The 23410-nt window shown below is 35.6% G+C and overlaps 3 protein-coding genes across 5 annotated transcripts; all 3 read right to left on the minus strand.

Moving 5' to 3' along the window:
- Nucleotides 1-300: 300 nt before the first annotated feature.
- Nucleotides 301-5503, minus strand: LOC122281935 (NAP1-related protein 2). The gene is made up of 10 exons (XM_043093810.1): nt 5219-5503; nt 4485-4607; nt 4325-4375; nt 4071-4142; nt 3668-3784; nt 3518-3579; nt 2783-2843; nt 2547-2603; nt 2356-2400; nt 301-751 (listed from the first exon to the last, which is right to left on the minus strand). The coding sequence occupies exons 1-10, from the start codon at nt 5348-5350 to the stop codon at nt 653-655; spliced, it is 819 nt and encodes a 272-aa protein (XP_042949744.1). The 5' UTR covers nt 5351-5503; the 3' UTR covers nt 301-652.
- A 6162-nt stretch (nt 5504-11665) lies between these two features.
- Nucleotides 11666-13268, minus strand: LOC122280399 (protein PHYTOCHROME KINASE SUBSTRATE 3-like). Its single transcript, XM_043091286.1, has one exon. The coding sequence runs from the start codon at nt 13135-13137 to the stop codon at nt 11860-11862; it is 1278 nt and encodes a 425-aa protein (XP_042947220.1). The 5' UTR covers nt 13138-13268; the 3' UTR covers nt 11666-11859.
- Nucleotides 13269-14547: 1279 nt separating this feature from the next.
- Nucleotides 14548-22608, minus strand: LOC122280398 (probable methyltransferase PMT2). 3 transcript variants are annotated; one of them, XM_043091283.1, is made up of 9 exons: nt 21950-22608; nt 20768-21127; nt 19162-19813; nt 18647-18857; nt 17871-18159; nt 16932-17321; nt 16791-16838; nt 15600-15677; nt 14548-15145 (listed from the first exon to the last, which is right to left on the minus strand). In XM_043091283.1, exons 1-9 carry the CDS (start codon nt 22003-22005, stop codon nt 14911-14913), a joined length of 2319 nt encoding a protein of 772 aa, XP_042947217.1. In that variant the 5' UTR covers nt 22006-22608; the 3' UTR covers nt 14548-14910. The 3 variants fall into 3 exon arrangements, with proteins under 3 accessions (XP_042947217.1, XP_042947218.1, XP_042947219.1); XM_043091284.1 differs by lacking the exon at nt 16791-16838 and having other exon boundaries at nt 21950-22606; XM_043091285.1 differs by lacking the exon at nt 21950-22608 and having other exon boundaries at nt 20863-21174.
- Nucleotides 22609-23410: the final 802 nt, after the last annotated feature.

The raw sequence follows: 23410 nt of genomic DNA on the forward strand, positions 1-23410 counted from the left end.
TCAGTTTGGTTTTTTATTAATTCAATTTGAATCGACCTAAATCGAACCCTTTTTTTGGAACCTTGATATTAACCCTCCCTGCATAAACAATAACTGACCAGAAATGTAATTTTTCCAGCACTGATGTCACGAATACAATATGAATGTTAAATCAGGTGATGATCTAATCTGCAGCTGTACCAGAGCAAATCTCACTTATAGATCCGAGGGATGATCACATATATTGTAGCACTAATCATGCTAATAAATGGCACAATATGAGTGGAAAAAGGGCATGTACAGGAAGAACACCAGAACAGATTTACACCAAATACTATGATTTTACTCTCATTAAGTTACCACGAAATGTAATAATATACCATTGTCGTCAAGGAGACAGCATATTAGGGAGGGAACCCACAAAAAATAACCCCAGAAAACAACAGAAAATGGGCTTGAAGCAAAAAGAAATAACATTCCGAAAATTACAGACTGGCCGTGTGGGCAGTAGTCAATTGCCTACAAGATAAAATAACTATTATAAAAGAGTTACCATGGTCACCCTCCACTATCACAGGATATTTCAGCAACTATTTAAGGACCACTCACTTTACATAAATAAACTGTTACCAAGGCAATGAAACCCATAAGTGAACGCGCTGATTAAGGTACTTCACTTGCCATCATCCTCAACACCATCTTCGTCGTCTTCATCATCGTCATCATCTTCTTGGTCATCCTCATCCTCTTCAGAGTCATCACCATCCTTTCCCTGGCGGTGGTCAAAATTCAAAATGAAAAAACAATTATCTAGATGTATAATGCCTGTCATATAATCCCACCAGAGAAAAACCATAGGCATTCATCGGCCTTGGAATATGATAATCCTAATTTTCATATTAATGAGTGTTAATTTAATATCTGGAAGTCCAAACAGGATAAACACTAATATATAGTCAACAATACTGTTGGAAATGACCAAAACTACAGGGTGCCCTCCCTCAAATACATGACAAACTGTAAGTGCATGTTAAGCCTCACCTCAAAGATCTCCTCCCACACCTCTCTCACATCGCTTCAGCCAACTAACAACTACTTGAATCTTTGAATCAATCTACAAAATTAATTAAGTTTGCGACATAGGTAAAGACCAAAGAGAAGATCCTTAAGTTCTGCTCTATAGTTGGTTCCTCTCACTTCACAAGCAGGAAATCCTATAGAAACTGTTTTCAGCCTGTTCCGGTTTAGTTGGGAAATGCCAAGGCAGGTAATGGACCTGTTGATTTGCTGAAACCGTAGGTATGGTAGTCTTCACAGTGGAACTTTGTGGAAAATTGCCCTAATTTGCTAGTGGTGCATTTGGAGGGAGGAATGCTTGAGGATTGCAAAAAGAATTTGGAGCAGCTAAAGGATTTCTTTAAATCTCTTTACCATTAGTGGCAACAATCCTGAATTTATCTAGGTTACTTTTTAGATTTATTTTTTTATTTTTTATTTTTTAAAACTCTTTCAACATAGGCAATTTTAGTTTATGCTCCTGGTGTACTTGGTATCACCTTTTGCTCACTAATAAAGGTATCTAAGTCAAATAAACATTAACTGGATAGTACAAGACCTTCAACCACATTTGAGTCAACCGCCAATAAGCTCATACAGCCCAAACTAAACCTCAGCAGAAGCAATCACCCCTCTCTTGGTCCATTTCCATCAAGGGGAGGGAGAGGTTGTGACACCATGCCAGCCATTATTACAATAGTCTAAAGAATAATTTTTTTTTTTTTTTGATAGGTTACAATAGTCTAAAGAATAATTATGCTCCTAAAGCACTTCCACATCATTAATGAGCTTCTTCTATTTTTTTTTTTTTTTAATAAGTAAAAAACTTCTTCTAGTTGACATAAATCTTACACTTGGGATAACAATTCAAGAACCATTTGGCTTGTTTTTTCCACTCTTGAAGGGAAGCTGAATGTTAACCAGCTCTCTCAAAGCCTCATATTGAACAGTTCAAGATTCCAATCACCCCAAATTGCCTCTCCCCACCAACTAGACATAGTTCTCGTGTTAACCTTACATCCTTCCCATCCAGCAAACTACTTTAACCATGTATCACCATGTTCAGAAACAAGGGTACCAAATCTTTGAAACCTGCACATATTTCTGCTAGTTGTCCTACCCAACACAAGTGGTTGGGAGATGTTTATGCACATGTGACTGTTTTAGCTCAACATCAAATGGTGAACTTAGTGTGATTACACCGAATATAAACTAAGCTACATATTGATCCCAAATGGGCAAAATTGTTCAAGGGATGTAGTGAACCCAAATCAAATTCCCAAACATACACACAAAAAACATATAAACATATACATTTACCTCTTCTCCGGCCACTTCCTCGTCAAAGTCTTCCTCATCCGCATCCTATTTCAAAGATGTCACCAACTACTATTAGAATAGACGAGTATGAAAGTAATAGAAGCTCCTAAGAAATTGATAAAAATAAAAATAAAAAAACCCATTGATGACTAATGGGATTAAAGGGAATGAAACAAGAGAAAAGAAGTTACATTATTGAAATAAGTGAGTGGATTTGGCCATAAATCCTCCTTGATGATTTCTGCAATCTGAAATTTGTTGGAAGTGAAAGCTTAATACTTTTTTTTTTAATAGGTAAGTGAAAGCTTAATACATAAGTCCGATAAGTGTATCAAAATAAGATAATGGTAACAATGGAAAGAAACCAATAACTCCAACATTGAACGAAAAATACTGATGGAAATTTGAAGGTAGAAACAGAACTTACCTCATCATGAATGTCATCCAAGTTATCTTTCTCTTGAATATCGGTAAACCAGCTAAAGAAGCTGCATTCAACATGATAAAACAGAATGCGACATAGGCATAAATAGGAAGAAAATATAAAAGTGAAGATGTCATTCTCATTCTCTTGTATATGTCAACCACCTAAAGAAGTTGCACCCAACATGATAAACATAAACACTGCACATGCATAACATGAAGGAAATATGAAAGTGAAGATGGTCAATTGATATTTTTTTTATACAGTGAAGATGCTCAATCGATATTAAGAATGTTAAGGTGCAGTCTTATCCATAACTCAGATGTTCGCAATATAATAATTTTGATAATTCCAATGTCTCAGGCAACCACTAGTATCTCCTTTACTTCATGTTGATCTCAAACACAGTACAAAATAATAAAAATAAGGAATAATTTTTAAAAGATTCAGTTTTCTTTTACCTCCAGTGTCAGGATTATCAGAGATCTGAATTTTGAGAACAGCATTGGGATAACAAATCATATCAGTGACTACAGCAAAGATAATTCCTTTTTAACCAATTCGAAATATTTCAAGAGACTACCACAATTACCAGTACAATATTGTGTTCGTAACCTGAAGTAGTGGTTATATTCCGTAATTGACTAACTATTATGATCTATCTATATTACATTTTGTCAGTAAAAAGAGGATGATCAAAGTTATTGAACTGGCTGAAATAGGCTCAGGAAAACTGACCTTTCATCGCTAGCAGGCCGCTTGCTCCCTTTCTTCTCATGGTTAACCCCATTTGGTATGCCCTTCCCATATATGTAAAACAATTAGTCAAACTGCAACAAAAAATACAAGTTTAATATGGCCAATAGTAGTAATTTAAGTAGGCCTTACCATGCCCTCTTTCCATTTTATTGATGTCGCGGTAATTTTTGTTGTTCCATCATCGTCAGCATAAGTGAACGTCTTTGTAAGCTTTGTATCTTCAAAATATGGGTTTGGGTTAAAGTGCTGCAAATTGGAGACACAAATCAGTTATGATTCAGCGATTTCATCAGTTGACGCATGGCTGATTTTTATTTTATTTTTAATAAGTATGAAGCATGGCTGAAATTCACATCCGCGTGGAAATGCAATGAGAAAGGAATTACTATTCAAAAGTTGCATACAAAAGTAATCATCTGAAAAGAATTTTTTTTCTTTTTTGGGTAGGTAAAACAGGATTTTATTAGCACTCATTGAAGAAGTAGGCATAGCCCATCATTAGGAAAGAAAAAAAAGATAAAAGTGAACTCACCAATGTGATAGAGTAACCCGATTTGACATCTTTGAAATCCTCTACTTCCAGAGAGCTTAAATACTTGAATATCTACCAAAAATGTAGGAAATAATTAAGCAAAATCTCTACGAAGGAACATGTCAAAATTGAGGAAACCAGCTAGATTGTAAGATACATAAGAAGAACCCTCGCAACATGATTCAATGAGTTTAAAGTACAAATATACGTGTGAAACTCAAATCTTATAATCAAAGTAGGCACAAAGTACAAACCTTTTGATCCTCTTCACTCAAAAGCTCACTTAGAGCAGGATGACTCAAAAACTGCATAGAATTGGGGAAAAAAAATCAACTGAATAAAGATGTCTTAACACCATAGCAGCAAACATATTGCAAATTCCCAAAGATAAAGAGAGGGAGACAGATTACTAACAGCAGTCAACCAGAAGTCAGGAATGGCTTTAATAATATCATTTCGCTTATCGTAAACAGGCTTGCGTATCTCATTATACTTCTGCTCCACTTCCAGGACCTTATCACTGGCCTCCTCATTTATCTATAACATTAGAAAATAATTACAGATGACAATTATGTCACTATGTCAGAACAGCTTCAGTGGCACATAAGTGAACATCCAATCAGTTATATTTAAGAGGTAAACGAGGAGGCTTCCAACAGAAATAAAAGTTATATGCATCCAAATTTCTGTGTGGCCCAAATGACTGAAATGATATTATATTGTTGTGATTTGAGTGGCTCAAGTTAAAGTATACAATCACCATCCACTAAAACTCAGAAAACCAATATACTCCAACATGAAATAAGCATACACTAATTAATTCCTGGTTTAGCTTAATTTCCCATACCCTGAAAATAAAGATCAGAGCTTTAGGATTGTGCTCATCATTAAGAGCGTAAAGATATCAGCTTTGTTCACTTATATGAATCAACCTAATCGGTTGAATTAGGAATCTATAGAAACTAATGAAAATATCAACCCAGATAGACAGTATAAATCAAATTATGCTGCCTTATTGCCAAGGAATTTAGAGATGAAGAAAATTAAATAAATATCACATAAAATCTGAATTCATCTTCAAAGAAAAAAAAAAAAAAAAGTGTTCGGAACAGAACCTTAATGCGAATGAGGGTGAACGAGAAGTATACCTTTTCGAGCTCGTCTTGTATCTCCTGCAGCTTCTCGATGGAGAGGACAAGTTTCTCATCGATGGCCTCCGAGTTGTTATCCTCCTCGTCTTTCTCCGCTACCTTCAGCTTCTTTCCCTTGTCAGCCCCCATATTCCCTGCCTCAGATAGAAACACTGGCTCTTTCTCACTCACTCACTCTCCCCTTCTTCGTATCTCTGCCCTCTCGGTGATTGCCTAAAACCCTAGTGGCTCTCTCTCACTTGCTTTTGTAGTGTGTGAAATTGGAGCGCGTGTGAAAGAGAGAGAGATCAAAAGTATTAGGGTTTTGGGAGTTTTTATATTCTCCGGAGGCTCCATAAACAGCCAAAAGAAATCCACCAATATTTATGTGACAAGTTTTAGAATAGAAATTTTTCAGTCATTTAAGAAGATATATTGAGGGTAGTTTGGGCACTCTGGTTGTAGTTTTATCCTCTCGGAGAGAAACGAAAGATCCTGGCCGTCGATTTTACAGATTTCTCTTGTGATCTTGTAGGTGATTTACGCACCAACAGCTGAGATTAATATATTTTTCCCTTAGCGGTTGAGATTAATTGCACTTTTTAGTTCATCTCATGATAGGGAAATGCTTGTGGGTACACTGGTAACTCCCGTTGGAGCTTAATGTTGACTTTTTTTTTTTTTTTTTTACTTAATGATTAAGTAAATAATTTTTAATAATATTATAAATTAAAAAAAATTAATTTAAAAATATTAAAAAAATATATGTAAAAAAAAAACAAAAAACAAAAAACACATCATACAACTAGTGGAGGTTGATTTCAATATACAATTAGTATATGCAAGTCTTTACACATTATAAATATTTTTTAAAATAAAAATATTCATTTAATTGTTTATGTATTATTCTAAAGTGACCTTTTTCATATAATTGGGTATTTGATGGATTGAAAAAAATATTTCTCCACAAAAATATTTGGGTATTTCATATATTTTGTATTAAGTTTCATAATGTATACACTTTTCTGATGATTTTATATTTAATAACATAATGAATATATCGTTCATTCTAAATTAAATTATTATTTTTAATGGTCATTTTAATTGTAATATTTAAAATTCATTACTTACACTTATCTAAAAATTTTATAAAAATATCTTAACGTACCAACTGAATATCTATATTTTCATCGGAGTTGAAGCAGTGATGGAGGATAATCGACTTTGATGGTGAAAACCTTTGCTTCTAGTGAAGGTAAGGTGATTGTGAGAAAGAAACTGAAAATGTAGAGAGGAAAAAGTGGAAGTCGGTTGGATGAAATAATGATAAAAATTGAAATGATCTTAAGGTCATATTTGTTGATCCTAAATTTCTTAGTGTTGGTCAAAGGTTGGTTGGGTTTATGTTGCTAGATTTAGCCATATTAGCTATTTTAGAGGGCATTTGGCTAGAGCTCTAATATGAGACTTGTTTTAATAGGGGAAAATCATTTTGATATTTAAAAGATGTTTTGATTGAAAGTTTAAAAAAATTAAAAGATTTCTTAAAATCCTCCAAATGACAAGTGTTTTGAACTATAAGATTGGTATTAATGCAGTTTATTTTCGATTTACTTTTATTCGAATTTTAATTATTTGTTTTTGATTTACTTCCCTTTTGAAACTATATTGACAAGGTGGGCTAGGCCTAGCTAATTGGAGCAAAAATAGGGCTGTAACAAAGACACATGAAGGCCTAGTACTTCCATTAGAGATGGCCCAAAGACCTTAGTCGGTCATCCAAATTGAAGGTTGTAAGGCTTGAATGGAAGGCTGTGTTGCTTCCTGAAAGTAAATTATTTTTGAGATTGTGTCTCAGATTCAAAATTTTTTTTTCCAAAAATGAAACTGTCTTCAAGCTACAGTTATGATCTTGATTTGTTGAGAAGTATTCATTGTCTAATTATTTCTACTAGAGTGCCGAAAGTGAGGTCCTTTGCTTGGCAACCTCCTCCTATGAATTGTAGGAAATTAAATGTTGATAGTTGTTCACTTGGGAACCCAGGTTTGTCAGGTGGGGGTGGTGTGATTCGAGACACGAAAGGGAATTTTTTTGCTAGCTCTGCTCATCATTATAATGTGCAATCAAATATTATTGTAGAATGTTGGGCCTTAAGGGATGGTCTATGGTTGTGTAAGAACTTGGGTTTACGTGTAGAAAAGGACTCTTTATTGGTGGTTTCTTGGTTTTAACGTGGGGAATGTACTCATTAGTATCTATGGGATTTTTGGGATGAGGTAGTTGATCGTCTTAGAGATGTTGATGGTCATATTGGTCATATTTATAGAGAACAAAACATGGTTGTGATGTCCTTGCAAAGGAAGGCGATCGTAATTCTTGCCTTATTCTTTGCGCTGATAGTTTTCTTCCTTCAAGACTAAGAGGCTTGCTATGTATTGATAAATGGTCTTTGTCTTACTTACGAGTCAGGTCAATTGTAATTTTTTACGAAGTTTGATTGTTTATTGGTTAATGTCTGTTATCTTATTGGTAGGTTTGTTGATTTCATTAATAATTTTTCACGTTAGTCGATTGAATTGTAACCACGGTATTCTTCCGCCACAAGTGAAGATTTATCAATAAAGCTTCGGAGGTACTGTACTCTTACCCCCCAACCACAGCCAAAAAACAAAAAAAAAAAGATCATCCAAATTGAAGGCTAGATACTACATAGTACATATCTAGAATATACTTTCATGCTTTGACAGGAATCTTGTAAAAAACAATTGTTCTCGTCATACTAAATTTGATCATTTTCGTTCATATATATCGATGTGGTATGCTTTTCAAGTAATTTCATATATAGTTCTACCACTTAAAAATAATTGTACGGCCTCGTTTGGTTACGCAATTCAAATGAAATAAAATGAGATGAGATAGTTTGATTTTGTGTAACCAAATCAGCCCTGAGTAAGAATGACAAAATTTAAAATGAAGAACAACATTTCTTGTTCTATGAATGAGATTTTACATATGCTCAGGATGCTTATAGACTCCAATTGTAATTTTAACTAATTAGAAAAGTTATGTTGCTAAATGCCGATATGTATACACTATACATGTTGCTTAATGTGGACTTTACTTTGAGACTATGTCAATTATAAATAAAATCAAAATACAACTATTTCATTATCCTAACTAATACAGCAAAGGTCTACATCAGTGACGTGTTTGGTGCGTTCATACGTAAACTTTGCAGATAGATTTTTCTTTGCTGAATGATTACAAATGCTATCATGCTCAATCCCATTTAATAAGTTCTTTTTCAGTACAAGTTCATAAGTGATTTAATTAGACTTTGTTTTGATCGTTACTTTAAACTTTATAATAACATCTTTTCTCTAACAACTTTTGCAAATGATGTGAGTTTTGTTGTGACAAAGTTCATGGCTTCAGGGCCACACTGAGGGGTCACCTCTAGTTGAATTTTTTTGGAGGCAACCTTTTGTTCATACTGTTAGTTGTAACAGTTGGTTTTTGCATATGGTTCCAAATATGTGAGAGAGTGGTGCAGACATCAGAAGAACAAAGATGACTTAACAAGGTAGAGAACTTCTATGAGACTTCGTATTTTTCTTTTTTGATAACATTTATTACAACCCAACATAAAAAGAGTTTCCACTTGTTCCTTGGGTATTGCTTCCCTTTAGGTTTATCAGTGGGGCCTTTCCTTATGGTTCACATAATCTCCATGTCTATCATATATTGTTGAAAACATTTTTCTCACATATAATTGCAGTGAATCTCTTCTTCCTTTTCCCCAATCACAAACATCCCTTTTTTTTTCTCAAGTGTTTTGCTCTATGGACTTGTGGCAATGTCAGACCAAGAATATTGGTGGGATCCTTGAATCCCATCTTTCAACCCTCTTGTGGAGCCCTACTTAATTTCCTTTTGATCATGCTTTTTCTCTTTTCAGACTTGGTTGTGTAGATGCTCACTTATTATGAAAAATGCTTAGGTTTGGTAAGTGAGATGGGAATTTTTTATTTTAGATGAAAGTTTAAAATATATTTTTTAATATTATTATTATTTTGGGATTTCAAAAAGTTGAATTGAGATTTGAAAAAGTTGAATTGTTTATTATATTTAGTATAGAAATTTGAAAAAGTTGTAATAATGAGAGAGGATGAGATGATAATTTTGTATTTTGTCTTGATGGCCAAAGTTTGAGCCAAGACACTGGCTTATTTGAAATGAATTGAATGGGAAACTCACTAAAAATCTAAACTTAATTTTTATTTTATTTTATTTTTTTAAAATGTGTAGTGTTCCATACAATATGTGTGTTTGTTTTTCTAAAGTTTCTCGAGTAAATTGCCATTTCCTTGTGATTATGACTCAAAAGCCACAGATATTTAGAATGCGCATGAACAGGTGAAGTTCAAAATAATATAGGTAATTAAGTTAGTATATTTGGAGTCATTACATCATTTAAGATAATGCCAACGTTAACACATGGATCTCCAAAAGTTGGTTGAGCATTTTGGTATTTTATTTCCTTACTCTTCTCATGCTTGTATGTTCTTCGGTGGAGAGAAGAAGCATTGTTCTTTTCTTAGTCAAAGCAATTCTACTCATCAAGAGCAATAACCTTTATGAATTCATTAGTACCAAGGCTAAAATGCATGAGTTGATAAAACTAAAAGATTTGCGTTCAAGAAAGTTGGCAGTAATCCATTATCATAGGGAAGAAATGACATAAATGAACAGAAACAAAGCTCCCTAAATGCTAATGCTTCCAAAATATATATAACATATATATATATATATGTATATGTGTATATTAAGTTGAAGTGAGGATGGCTTTCCTTAGTGGTCCAGGGCAACTATTAATTCCATCATCCAGAGTTTTAATTTCATTTTAATCCAACCCAGTAGGTCCCTTCCCAACATTCCATTAGAGGTACCTCTGCCTGTGTATTTTATTAGATGACACCAAGAAAATTCCACTGACATCCATCTTCGGTGTCAATCTTTTAAGATTGGGTGTGATGGACAACTTCTTCTCCCTTCTCCCTTTCATGAACATTTATGACTTGTCTGCCTTCAGTTTCTAGGCTACCCTTCATGAATTTATGAACACGGCGGGCCTTCTCTCAAATATCTTGGGATTTCTTTCGTCAAGAATTTATTGCTGAAAAAAATTCTATTTGCAAGCTCGATTATTGACAATTAGATAAAAAAGGATTTATATTTCAACTTCTTTTTTCTGTTATCTGTTACGGCTCTTACAGCCTTACTGAGGTGTTTTCATACACAGAGAGAAGTAATCAACATGGCACTTCTTGCATCACAAAGCAATTTTGCCTTCTATGTGCGTCCATTTAACAGAAACTGCAGTTTGGCATCATGGCTTCTCTTGTTTAGAGACTTTCAAGAAAAAAGTGTCAACTTGTACAGAGAATTTACTGTTACAATCCAACACTAACACTGGAGGTTAATAGGGTTTACAGAAATTTTGTTTGAGAAATGTTACGTGATTCCCAACCTTATTTCTGTGGGATGAAAATGAGAGAGGAGAGAATGGGATCCACATTGGTTGTAAGATGGTTACAGAATTGAATGTAGCTACCCAACTTGCTTTAGCATATAATGGCCTGACAGTAATGAGTTGAACGTGTCACTGTGTGCGACATTCCTTAACAGTTCCCATCATTTGAGTGATATATTCATGATATGAGTGTTCCCAGCCTTTATTCAAACCCATTGAAATGCTTCGTGTTCACAAATTCTGTGCGTTGTTGTTTGCAAAGATATAAAATCCTGGACAGAGCCACTTTAATGTCCTTTGGTAAGGAAATTATATTTACAAACGAGTGCGGCCTCACCATTGACATGACAATATTTAATCTGCAAATCAATTTAATATTAAGCATAGAATGGCTCTTAGTTTCTGCAACAGTAACCTGTCCCAGTCAAGATTTGCTATAAAGATTGGTAACACCACAAAAAGGCTACAGTGAAGGATTAGATTCCAAATCCAACTTTCTGAAGCTCCGGCATTTCCATTTGTTATGTTTTGTCTTAGTCAAGAGAGATACACGCCAACCCAAAGTTAAAGATTTGTAGACTAAGAAGTGAGGCAAGCGTGGTTTGCCAAAAGCAGACTTGGTTAACATACTAGAGAGAAGGAATGACCCCAAGGTTGTAAATCAAGAGAACAATAAATCAAAGTTGGACCTATCGAAGGAAAAGGGGTGGACAAGGGTGGTCTGGTCTCAAAAACTTGATGCCTACTAGTCTTTTTTTATTTTATTTGAGTTCGAGTGCCTTGACAGATCTAAATCCCTTTTATATTTTCAGGATTGCCGTGCCTTTGAATGACACAAAAGCTGTGGATAGAAAGCTTCTGTTTAATCACTGCAAAGATATTAGTATTGAGTTGGGTTTATGAAATTGATAAGTTAGTGCAAAAAGTGTACTTCAGATTTAGGATGATTGCACGATTTCTGTAAAATCATGTCATACAGAAGAGTTTCAACAAAGTTCTGCTAATCCTACTTACATTCACTACAACATGAACAGGGATAAACACAAAAACTGCAAAAGGGAGATCTCTCTGGAGATAATAATGTTGCACTCATGAGAACTCAAAGTCTTTCACCTTAATCTCAATTTACACGGAGGAATCCAATCTTCTCTGATGTACCGAGTCAGATTTTGGCCTCTCATTTGTTCTGTGTGCAGTTTCAGCAACATTCACTGCCTTGAGACTCTTACAGCCAAGTAGTCCAATTGGACGGATTTTTGGCGCTTCCTTGTCAATTATGGATTTGGTTTTGACCACACCAGGAATCTTATTACTTTCTTCCAGTTGCTTTTCATCAAAGCCTCTATCGGCTGAGAAACCCGCAGCACTGGCTGTGACAACACTCCACTCAATGCTTGCGTCACTTGGCTCATACTTGGTAATGGAGGTCAAACAGCTGGACATGCCATCAGACTCTTGCCTCGTGAACTGCGGCGGCTTTTCACTGCAGGATAGGGTCTCTATCTCAAACAAATCCGAACTAGCATCACTCCCCACATCTTCATGGATGCCTTCAGTTCCAGAAATAGTGGAGGAAACGTTTTGGGCTTTTGGAATGGCATCCCAAGTGAGGATGGAGACTTTTCTCTCTAAGTTCATTGCAATGTCGCCTTTCTTCATCATATAGGATCCAAACACCTCGAGAGATTTTCGTGGTTCTTCTTCTTTGAGCTTCTTCTCTTTCAACTGGGAACTAGCTGCCAGATTTTGCAACCCGGGACTTATAGTTGGAAATGAAAAACTCATTTCTCTGTTTGACCTCTCGAACTTTGGGCCATGAAGCTCATCCTTTACCTGAGATCGGGGTTGTAACTGGTTGTGATCAACTTGAATTGCCTTTTTCCTGACCTCTTTTCCATGAGTTCCTCCATGCTTATGGACATTAAGCGATTTCTTATCTGAACAAGATCTGCTGCAGATAAAACCAGAGAAATATATCTTTCCATTTACCTTCTTTTCAGTATTTTGGAATGGTTGCCTGTGAAAACTTGGTAAAAAAGCGGCCTGGCTATTCGAACTTGCTTCAGAAATTATGCTAGGAGCTCCTGGCCTGCTCTTTGGTTCTCTATAGTTCAGATCAAATCGAGAATCTTTCTTAAGCCCATGCTTATCAATACTTTTAGGACTGTCATCATCCAGCCCCATGCTGAAGTATCTTTCAGCACGAAAGACACTGATTTCACCCTCTGTAGTTTTGCCTCTGTCTAGGCATGTCGAAGAGGGAGTGGTTCGGCTTGAAGCGACCGCAGGAGGAAGATGTTGAACCAACTTGGCAACCTTAAGCATAGAGCCCTCTTCTGCTGTGCCGAAGTATGAAGAAACGGCAGCATTGCTGAGCTTGGTGCTGTTCTTCTCAGTGTCCATGGTAAGGACAGGTTGCTTTACAATTTTAGCTTATGCAGATGACAGCACAAGAATGAGGTGCTTTGGAGGATTTGAAAGCACTTGGGTAGCGCAGAAAGTTTAGAAGATGGTGGTCTATTTAATATAACAGAATTTCTTGCTTGGAGATACAATTGCCTTGAAAAAAACAAATTTCTTTTTAAACAAGAGTTTGGGCCCTACTTGCTTTGGAGCTTGACTGCCAAATATATATTGCATTTGCCTATATATTTCAGAAAACAAAATGCCTTTTTGAGTTTTCATCAACTCACTAATACATTAAACTTTGGTTCCAACAATATGGACATAATCGCTTCTGTTCATGTGGATATGATTATATACTCTTTTCAACTCATCATCTGTGGACATCATCACAAGAAGTGGTTCACAGACCATTTCTTCGAGAGAGTTTCTCAATGTGATGGCATGAGTCACAATCAGCATGAATGGAAAGTCTAATCTGTTGTTCGCGAGCCATTTTTTGCGAAGCAACTCCTCTTCATCTTAAATTTTATCATTTTCAATCATACATGTTGATATTATGCCATATCTATCAATTGCTATGACTTGGTATCTATCATAAAATTCAGAATGAAAAACAAAATTTCTCTCTTTTGTAAGTAAATGGCTGCTGATTGATCACTTCATTGAGCTTGATTATGACCTGGACCGGAGATGATATTGTATGCTTAGCTATAAACTAATTGTAAACAGATGCACGTTTACGATCACATTTATGGGCAAATGTCGACCCCCTTCCTGTCCTGAATGATGCTTGAATAACATTGCATGTGCTTAATACATTTATCCCAACCTTTTTAATTCTGTTCCTTTCCTTCAGTGACAATCCCCCTCAAATGTTTTTTTTCTTTTAATCTTTTGAGAATACACGTGGGTAAGTTTTTGTGTCTTATTACCTAATATTATTCACACATTATGGCATCTTCAGTCCAAGCTTGACAATTATCGTCGGCCTAATGAGTAATGCTACATACAATCGTGGACATGAAGTGTATAAGTAATGTGTAAGTATTGTGCAATTGCTTTGAAAAAAAGTGAAATTCACTATTAAAAAATTATTATTTTTTTCATATTAATCTTGTATTTATTCACTTTTTTTAAAATGATTGCACAACACTTAAATACTCACGACTGCTGCAACTATAATTTCTCCGGTAAGTAGATTTGGCCAAATATAAGAGGTCTAAAATATTACAATTGTGAGACTGATGTTCCATTTTGCCCAACTTGTGAACTTTTATTTTAATAGTCCTAGTTCCGAGAATTCTACTTTGTTTTCCACCTTTGCAATAAATAATTACTAAATTCACTATATATTCAGTTTCAATAAATAAATAAAACATACTAATAGATGAGATAAGGCCAATGTCCTTCAGCCAAAATCAGGCTTCATTCTAACACGAAGCTTGAGTATCAACATCAGCTGTAAGATCTTCAAACAGAAACTACAAGAACTAAAAAAAAAAAAAAAACTGAAGTGTAAAGGCTAAAATTGACGCATGGAGCCTTTTTTTTTATCTGTAAAATTGACATGGAGCTTCAAAAATTGTCAACACCTATCAGTCTGCTATACCTACCATAGGAAGCTGGAGAATCAACGACAATTACCACGATAGTCATGTCCCTCGACTTGCTACTTGCCTGGACACCCATGAGTTGGTATAAAGTGATTCTTCGAACTTGACTCGACGACAGTTTCTGGCTATAGTTGCGCTGAAAATTTCTCCTTTCCCTTCACCTTGAAGATGCGGTGTTGTTTTCACCTGCAACCCAATACTGTTTGACAGCAAACAATATCTTTTCTTGGACAAGAGGGCCATCCTCATGATCTACCATTTTTGTATTCCACCTCATTCCTTTCACAATTCTTTTAACCTTGATTAGCACATCCATTTGGTCACGGAATATAACAGCTCCTTCAGGCCGTAGGATACGATCCATCTCCAGAAGAATGTCTTCCGCATTGCACCTGCATTAGTTAGGGTTTAAGCAATAGCATTCCCACACAGGAAAATGCATCCCTTAAGGAAGATAAAAATGAACAGATGGCAAGGCTTTTGTCATCTCCAAGTTGGTTCCTGCTACAAGGTGTATCCTAACTTTTCATGTTTCTGCCAATTTGTGCTAATAGTTGTTGCTTGAACTCTAGAACAGTACTCCATTGGTAAATTATTTCATCTTCTTTTATATGCAATGTGAAATGGATGTGGGCCTTGCCTCTTACCAATGCCCAATTACTAAAGCATATCAAATTCCCTTCTCTGAATGGAAAAGTAATTTTATTATTACTCTTATATTTATGAGAGAAAATTCGACTTTTGCGAGATGGGGCTGCTTAACATTAGAATGATGCTAATATTACAAGTAACAAAGTTTTTATTTCCTTCTGAACAAAGTAGGATGTAAAGTCAGGAAAGACTTACTTATCCTTGTATAAGCTGAAAATACCATTTGCATGAATAAGGTCGTACGTCCTAGGATACGTGGAGAAGGCTTCACACCTGTTTTAAAGTAGAGAAAGATTGTGAACCAAGAAAGGCATTAGCTAGTGAAGTAACAGTGTAATATGGAAGCAAGCAAGATTAAATTTCAGCTTCCACATCCCGAAAACAACAGCTTGCTCTACATTTTATTTTTCTAGGGGCTGGTTTCTTTTAATGCATCAAAACAAACCCGGGAGAGAATAATATAAGTGATTTATCATCAAATATATTCAACTATTGAATCAATCCAAAGCAGAAATAAAGTCTTTCAGTGAGTAAGAAGGAAGCAGTGGCAACTTAATCTAAATGCAGTAGATTACCAAACACACAACTGAATGTTAAGCAGCTTAAACTACTTGGTAATGCTACCTCCTATATCCTGCACCCTTTACTAATTTATCTACTGCAGCAATGAAGCGCTTGCATCTTCTGATTGGCAAAGCCCCAGACAGTAGATGATGTTTAAACCCCAGAAATAGAAAGGAAAAGAAGCACAAAGAAAATACATACAGAGAAGATTATAAACTATTGATAAAACCCCAACTATGGTTATCTACTTATATTTATGTCTGGTAATACGTACGGAGAAGGTTAATAACATATTGTAATTACAAATGAACAAATGATTATACTGAAGTCAAGAATACACATCGCTGTCCAGAATCCAACCAGAGCCTACATTATGTTTAGGTCGGTCACTCACTGAATCTCCAAGGTGAATGATGAAAATTCTTGTTAATGAAACAAAACTGGGGTTGAATTCTCAGCTCAAATAGCAGAGATCAATCTTCATGTGGGGTAAAATACACAGGTTTAAGAAATTAGTATGTGGAAGGTGATGTTACTTATTCAAAGTTTCTGAAGAAAGAAGCATGGGGTGACCGTGGGATGGTAAAGAAAGACCATATTTTAAAATTCATTATCAGGTTTCAATAGATGAAAAAAGTAATTTTACCCGAATAAATTGTATTAAGGATGATTAAGAAAGCTTTATTGATATTCTGTCACAGTTAAAATTAAATCGTTCATAGAAAGTGTCTAAGATGAAGAGGAGGATAAGGATAAACACACGTAGGTTAAGGTAGTAAGTAGGACAAGTTTGTTTAAGGATAAAAAAACTATATTTTCCACCTGCCTAAAATGTTAGGCAAAAGGGGCTTCATTGAGTTAATTGGATACCTGTTAAGAAAAGGATCATCAAGAGGGATGTAAAAGCTAAGTCTATATAGATCTGGGTTCTTTGAAAAACAGAAAAGACATTCCAGAAGTTACCAATCATGATATATGCCGATCAATCCACGCTCAAATATGACACCCAGTGTGTCCTTCTCAGCTATTGTTGGCATAACATTCATAACCCACAACTTTGGAGATTCAAGAGCAGCAGCAAAACTTCCTAGTCCAGCATTCATATCCATAATATTGCGATATCTGCCAGAATCAATTATCTTGTTGATCCTCTTATAAGCATTCACATGCTTCTTCCATGAGCGGTTGTCCTCCTGGTATGCCTCAACAGATATTTCAGGAATGGATCCACTAGATATTCTGAAAGGAACAGCATTGAGTCTCTCTGGAAATGGCTTCCATGCTCCGTCAGCAACTTCATCAGGATTAGTAGTCTCAGGATACGGAGTTACACATGCTTCCATCTTTTTGTACCTAGACGCCAGCAGAAGATAAATGTTTCAGAGCAAAATTTTCATGATGTCCAAAATACCGTAAAACTGAATGCTAGAGTTGAAACTTAAATAATGCAACAAAAGAAGACAACGGGGCAAAAAAAAAAAAAAAAAAAAAAAGCTTATTATGAATTCATTGATATCCTCAGATCTTCTTAAAACACTTGGTTTGCACAAATACTCCTAAAAAGGTTTATTCAGAAAAAATTTCAGATATCATTTAGATCCTAGTAATGAAAATACTTGTCATTCAACAATCCTTTTGTTCACAAAACTTCTAGGAAGTTAAAGCAGCGTAGGGGGAACATATACAGTGCAAGAGGTAGATCACGGGACATCTGCTTCAAGAACAAGCAACTCAAATCACTTGTACAAGTGCAATAGGTATATCACCAGAAACTGATCATATAAAAGAAACTCAATAGCAAAGAAAACTGGGTGCATATCCAACTTTCCAGACATTTCTTTGCCAGTCAAATAAAAGTTCAACAAGAGTGTAAAAGAGAGAAATTCAAATAGAGTAATATACCAAACACCATCAGCATTTCCAGATTCACACATTGCAGGTTGAGAATCTTGATCACGGCAATGGTCATAACTTATTCTTTTCCTCCAAACAGCAATATCACCCTTCTCGTGCTTCTTTTCCCAACAAAGACGTTTGGCAATCTCTTCAATGTTTCTTTGTTCCTCCTGAAGTTCTTCTTTGGGACGTTGCCATGCTTGGTAATTATTCTTCCAGTTGATGGGTGGACCAGAAAGCACCCAGTAACCACCGGGTCTAAGAACTCGGTCAACTTCCATCATGTACATTCCATCTGCAGGTGCCCAATAATCATGATAAAAATTAGTTTCAGTAAACGGAATGTGATAACAGAAATTAGAACTAAACAAAAAGAAAAACCAATTATAAAGGTCCAGAGACTCGTCAGAAAATAAGAAGCCAATGGTCAGTTGACAAAAATGCGCCAATCAAAAGTAATTTTATCTTCAAGCGAGTACTTTGATTATAATGCACCAAGGAATTATAAGGCTCATCTTAAGCCAGACTGAAACAAAAGTAGCTTTTCAGCTGCCTTTGAGCAAGTCAAGCTTCATATCAAGGAAGTTTCAGCAGAGTCAAGGAGGTCAAAATGGACTTATACTTAAATTAGGTTGCTAGCAATTGATTCTAATGATGTATCCTCGCAAAGCTATTTTGTATTGCAGTTGGCGAGCTCATTGTTAACAAGCATATTGCTCTTTTTCTTTTTACTAGGAATTACAAACATGTTACCCAACAAACTACATAATTTTTATCCTCACCATTTTCACCCCATCGAATCAAGCAACGGGAACAGTGTGCCATGTCAAAGGCTCTGGATGGGTATGGCAGCTTTATGGTTCCAAGAACACCAATAACAGCTGGAACACCTCTTTCCAAAGCAAATTGAACTTGTGCTTCATGAGAGTCCCTTGGTGCAAATGACATGGCAATAACATTTTTCTTGAACAGGTACGCACCCCAACTTGCAACCTAACCACCATCCAATAGCACTAAATCAACTACACTAAAGATTAATGGAAGTATATAAGCTTGATAGACTAAATATAAAAGTGAGGAAAACTAATGAACTAAATGAACCAAAGGCAAGTTGTATCCATAGAAGAAAAAGTAGATTTATCAGAATGTATCACTGCTTATGCAAAGAATGCATGAATGCTATGAGCCATATTGAGATGATAAAAAAATGGGCAGGTATGATGCATGATAAGGGATAAGAGTTTGGGCATTTATGAACCCAAAAAACAGTGCAATAAAAGCTAGGTGCGTAACCTACCCCACAGCCTGTATCCAAAGCAGTTCTAACGACCCCGTTGTCTAGTGGAATCACAGATGCGAGTTCGTTAATATATGCATCCGCTCCATGAGGAAACTGTGTGCCTCCACCAGGGAATCTAAAAACATTGCCCTCATATTGAATCCAGTTCTGAATAGCCTTCTCAACTGTCAAGCTCTTATAAGGTGCATTTGCATAAGGCACATAGTCGCGACTCTGGGGCCATGGAAATGGGGTCACATATCCTTTCCGTGCAGGAATAAGGCAGTGCAGTTTCTCATTCTCAGAAGGGCAATGCCGTTCCCTATAGATCATGTTTTCTCGTGGAAATGTCATAGCCCGCATTTGATCTTGACAGGGTGTGTAATCAATGTAGCGATCATCACATGGCTTGAACTCATTAACTTCTGCTTCAGATTCATCAATTGTCCCTGCATCTCCACCATGATGGGTCTCATAATTTAGGTTCGAGAGGATACTGCAATCTGTCTGTTTGGTAATCTCCACAGCTATACTGTCTCCCTTGCCAAAACCACTTCGCTGCCATGCACCCAGTATATAGAAGAAACCGCACAGACCAACAACAATGAAAATTGACATTGAACTCCTACTTCTATTGTCTCCCGAGTTCCCCTTTGTTGCCATGATGCACCTGAATTTTTTTTCCACAAGTAATTAGAGTATACATAAATTTTTTATATATAAAAAGTAGAAAAAAAAAAGTGCATTCTGCATCAAATCTTATATAAGAATTGCAAAATATTAACGGGTCAGTACATATCAAATGCAAAAGCATTCTCCTGATTGGAATGATTTGAAGTCAAACGTATATTTTTGAGGTTCAGAAATAGTCAATTCTTGCAACATTGCAGGGACGAAATGTATGAAAAGAGATTGAGCTAATTAAAATTTACAGCAAATGGCCATGAAACAAAACATGTTTTACATGATGTTCAAATTAACTAAGAAAATTTTTGGGTTTCAGAAATGATCAATTCTTGCATCATAGCAAGGAAAAAAAATGTATGAAAAAAAGATTGAACCGTTAAAATTTACAGCAAATGGCCACGAAAGAACACGTATTTTACACAATGTTATAATTACTAATGAAATTTCGACTTAAAAAATATAAAACTAAGCCTTAATACGAGTCTTGATAGAACTTCGAGAGCTAAATCAATCAAAGATTTTGTAAAAAAGAAAAGTGCAAGCAATTAAGCGTAGACTGCCAAGCGTAACCGTCAGAGAAAATTGCGCTAGTCTTGTATGCACGTATACAGATCTGAGCAACAAATCAAAGAAAAAGACCTCTCATCTCATCTTTTCTCTTTGTTTTTGGCGTAAATAATATTGGGACTTTGAAATTTATTTGGGTGCTTGAAATTCGCCCTCAGCTGATTCAAAACAAACTATTTATAGTTGAAATGATTAACTCTATCTGGATTATCATAGATTAGAAATCAAAGAGACACATGCATTAACATTCAACTTTTTATTGTTCGAAGTAATCAACCAGAGGAGTCAACGATTATAAATTCAAGGAAAAAATCTAAACAGGTCAGGGCGAGATTCTATGAAACATTAAAACCAATATGAAACCGAGTACCCCGGGTTGCAGGCTGCAGCCTTGAGATCATAAACATGAAAACAATGATTGATTTCCACAAATATAGATCCAAATTGAAGAACCAGAAGGCTTACGGATCTCAGGATGTCAAAAGAGCCAAAATCTTTCTGTGGCAGTCGAATCGGATTTACATCATCACCTTTCAAAACCCATAACCAATAGAGCGAGCGAGAAAAGCCACCCCGCCAGAGAGAAGATTGTATTGAATTATGTATGGCGGGTGGGTTGAAAATGGCGAATGGACATGGAACAGAAAACAGAAGGCCGGGTAAAGGATTGTCAGGTTGTGTCCGTTTTGCGCTCTCTTCGAGTCTTCGTCTCCCTGCGCTCGCTCTCTCACTGATTCAATCCATCGAAATTCATTGGTTAGTTAACTGATACCTTCAACGCAAAACAAGAACGTAATTCTCTGGCCAATTAGATCCCGCCACCTCATTTTAGCCACCCCATTCTACTTCTTTCTCTACCTATTTCTTTTTTTTCTTTTTTTCTAAGCAAAAGAAAAAAATATTGTTGTAATTTTTTTTCTCTTTTAAAAAGTTTATAAATAATTAATTTGAGATAAATAAAAAAGGATTCTGCTTTGGTGAATAACAATATTTTAAAAAGATAAATAAAAAATAAATTACAATTGTTGGTTAAAGGATTTAAAGGTGTCTTCTTATCGAAATAAACTTCATCTCATTTTAATTTATCTCAAATTAATTATTTATAATTTTTTTTAATTTTTTATAAAAATTTAAAAAAAAATGATACAATCAATCACATTAATAGAGTACATAAAAAGTACGTAAAAGTAATTGTATATAAATTCTTTTAAAAAATCTATAAAATATTACTATTTACAGATTAACTTAAATTATTTAAAAACACCTCAATATCATCCAAAAACAACTTACTTTTTTTAAAAAGAGTATGCGAAATTTATATATCTTAAAACTGTATTTAATATTACTTCTCTCTTTTTTTTTTTTTTTTTTCTAAGCAAGCATATAGCATTGAAACAAAAGATAATACAAGTTAAAGAGGGTGGGGTTCCCCGACAAATTCCCCAAAACAAACAACCACAATACAAAAGAGGTGGTAAAACAAAAAAAAAAGGAATTTTGAGACTAATTTCTTAGTCTCTACCCAAACCCTACAAAGAGGGTATCGTCTTACAATTGTTGGTTGAAAGCCTTGAAGTATTTGTTGGTGAGGTCCTTAGTCTCTTTCATAAGATCACCGGTTAGGGAAAGATAAACTCCGGATAGACTGGTATCGGAAGGGTAGAAAAGCAATCGCCGAAAAATCAAGCAGCGCCTCTGGAGTGGCGCGTGAAGGCCACGCGCCGGTTGAAAAGATGAGAGGACAAGCCGATCTGAAGGATCAGAGGGCGGGAAATCTACTGGTACGGCGTGTGTAGCTGGTGGAGCTGTCGGAGAGCGGCGGGCGGAAACGAGCCTCGCGTGAGGGCCACGTGTAGACAATATTGGCGCGGTTCCGCGTCGTTCCAGAAGATCGGCAGATGGCGAACGTGATGGTGGGGCGCGTGTCGACTGTTCATGGCTAGAAAGCTACAGATCTGAGAAAATCCGAACCGGTAGAAAAACACTACCATATAAGCATATTCACATATAGGTAGTAGAAAATAAACGGAAAAAGAAAACGAAAACGAGATGGAGAGGAAGGTGGAGCCGAAACTCACACCTTCCTTTCCGGCAAGAATAGACGGAAAGATCTGTTTTTCTAGAGAGAGGTCAGAGCTTCTCTTTCTAAAAACAAAAGCTCGGTTCGTTCATCCATTTCTATCGATCTTTCTATCTGCATGTGGGGGTTGAGATATTACTTCTCTCCTTATTAATATCAAATAGTAAGATTATGTCAAGTGTTCTTTTCAATATAGGTTGAAGAGCTTTATCAAAGGAAGAGTGACAGTTTTGGATGCAATGCGCCAAAATAGACCTCACATTACAAAATGAATAAAAATAATGTAAAGTTTCGTAATATATATTCCTCTTAAGAGAAATATTATAATACTATGAGTAGATGCATACCAAAATACATAAATAATGAATTTACTCACTGTGTCAAAACTAAACAAAATCATAATGTGCCTGCAAAATTTAGGTTAAAGAGAAATGATACTTACAATTATGAGTGTGCAAACGTCACATAATTATTTAAAAAAAATAAATAAATAAATACGAGATTCATATAAAAATACTTGCAGTCATAACGCTTACACATTTCACAATTATATATAATATTACTCGTTTTCAACCATTAATGCATACACATGGAGTTTCTTTCATGTTAGTAATGCCGTTCACAATCATAGCCATGCAAATGCAACAGCGAAAAAGATGGTGGCCTTCTTCCTGATCGATCTTCATGGCCAGATGCTGTTTATTTTATTTTATTTTTTTTCCTTTTTTCTCCCCTTTATTTCTCAGGCTTTGATAGTGATATATATTGAATTCGGCCTATTGCAAAGACTGGGGTTTTTGCTTTGAGATCTGAGGTCTGAAATGCACTTTTACTGAATTTTATATGAATGATGATGCAACGTAATTGCTCAGGGATATGGTTTCATCGAATACTTTACGTTACAAGTCGTTGTGGAGAACACAGTTTCCTCAT

The sequence above is a fragment of the Carya illinoinensis genome, chromosome 11 (genome assembly GCF_018687715.1).
Source record: "Carya illinoinensis cultivar Pawnee chromosome 11, C.illinoinensisPawnee_v1, whole genome shotgun sequence".
Lineage (NCBI taxonomy): Eukaryota > Viridiplantae > Streptophyta > Magnoliopsida > Fagales > Juglandaceae > Carya > Carya illinoinensis.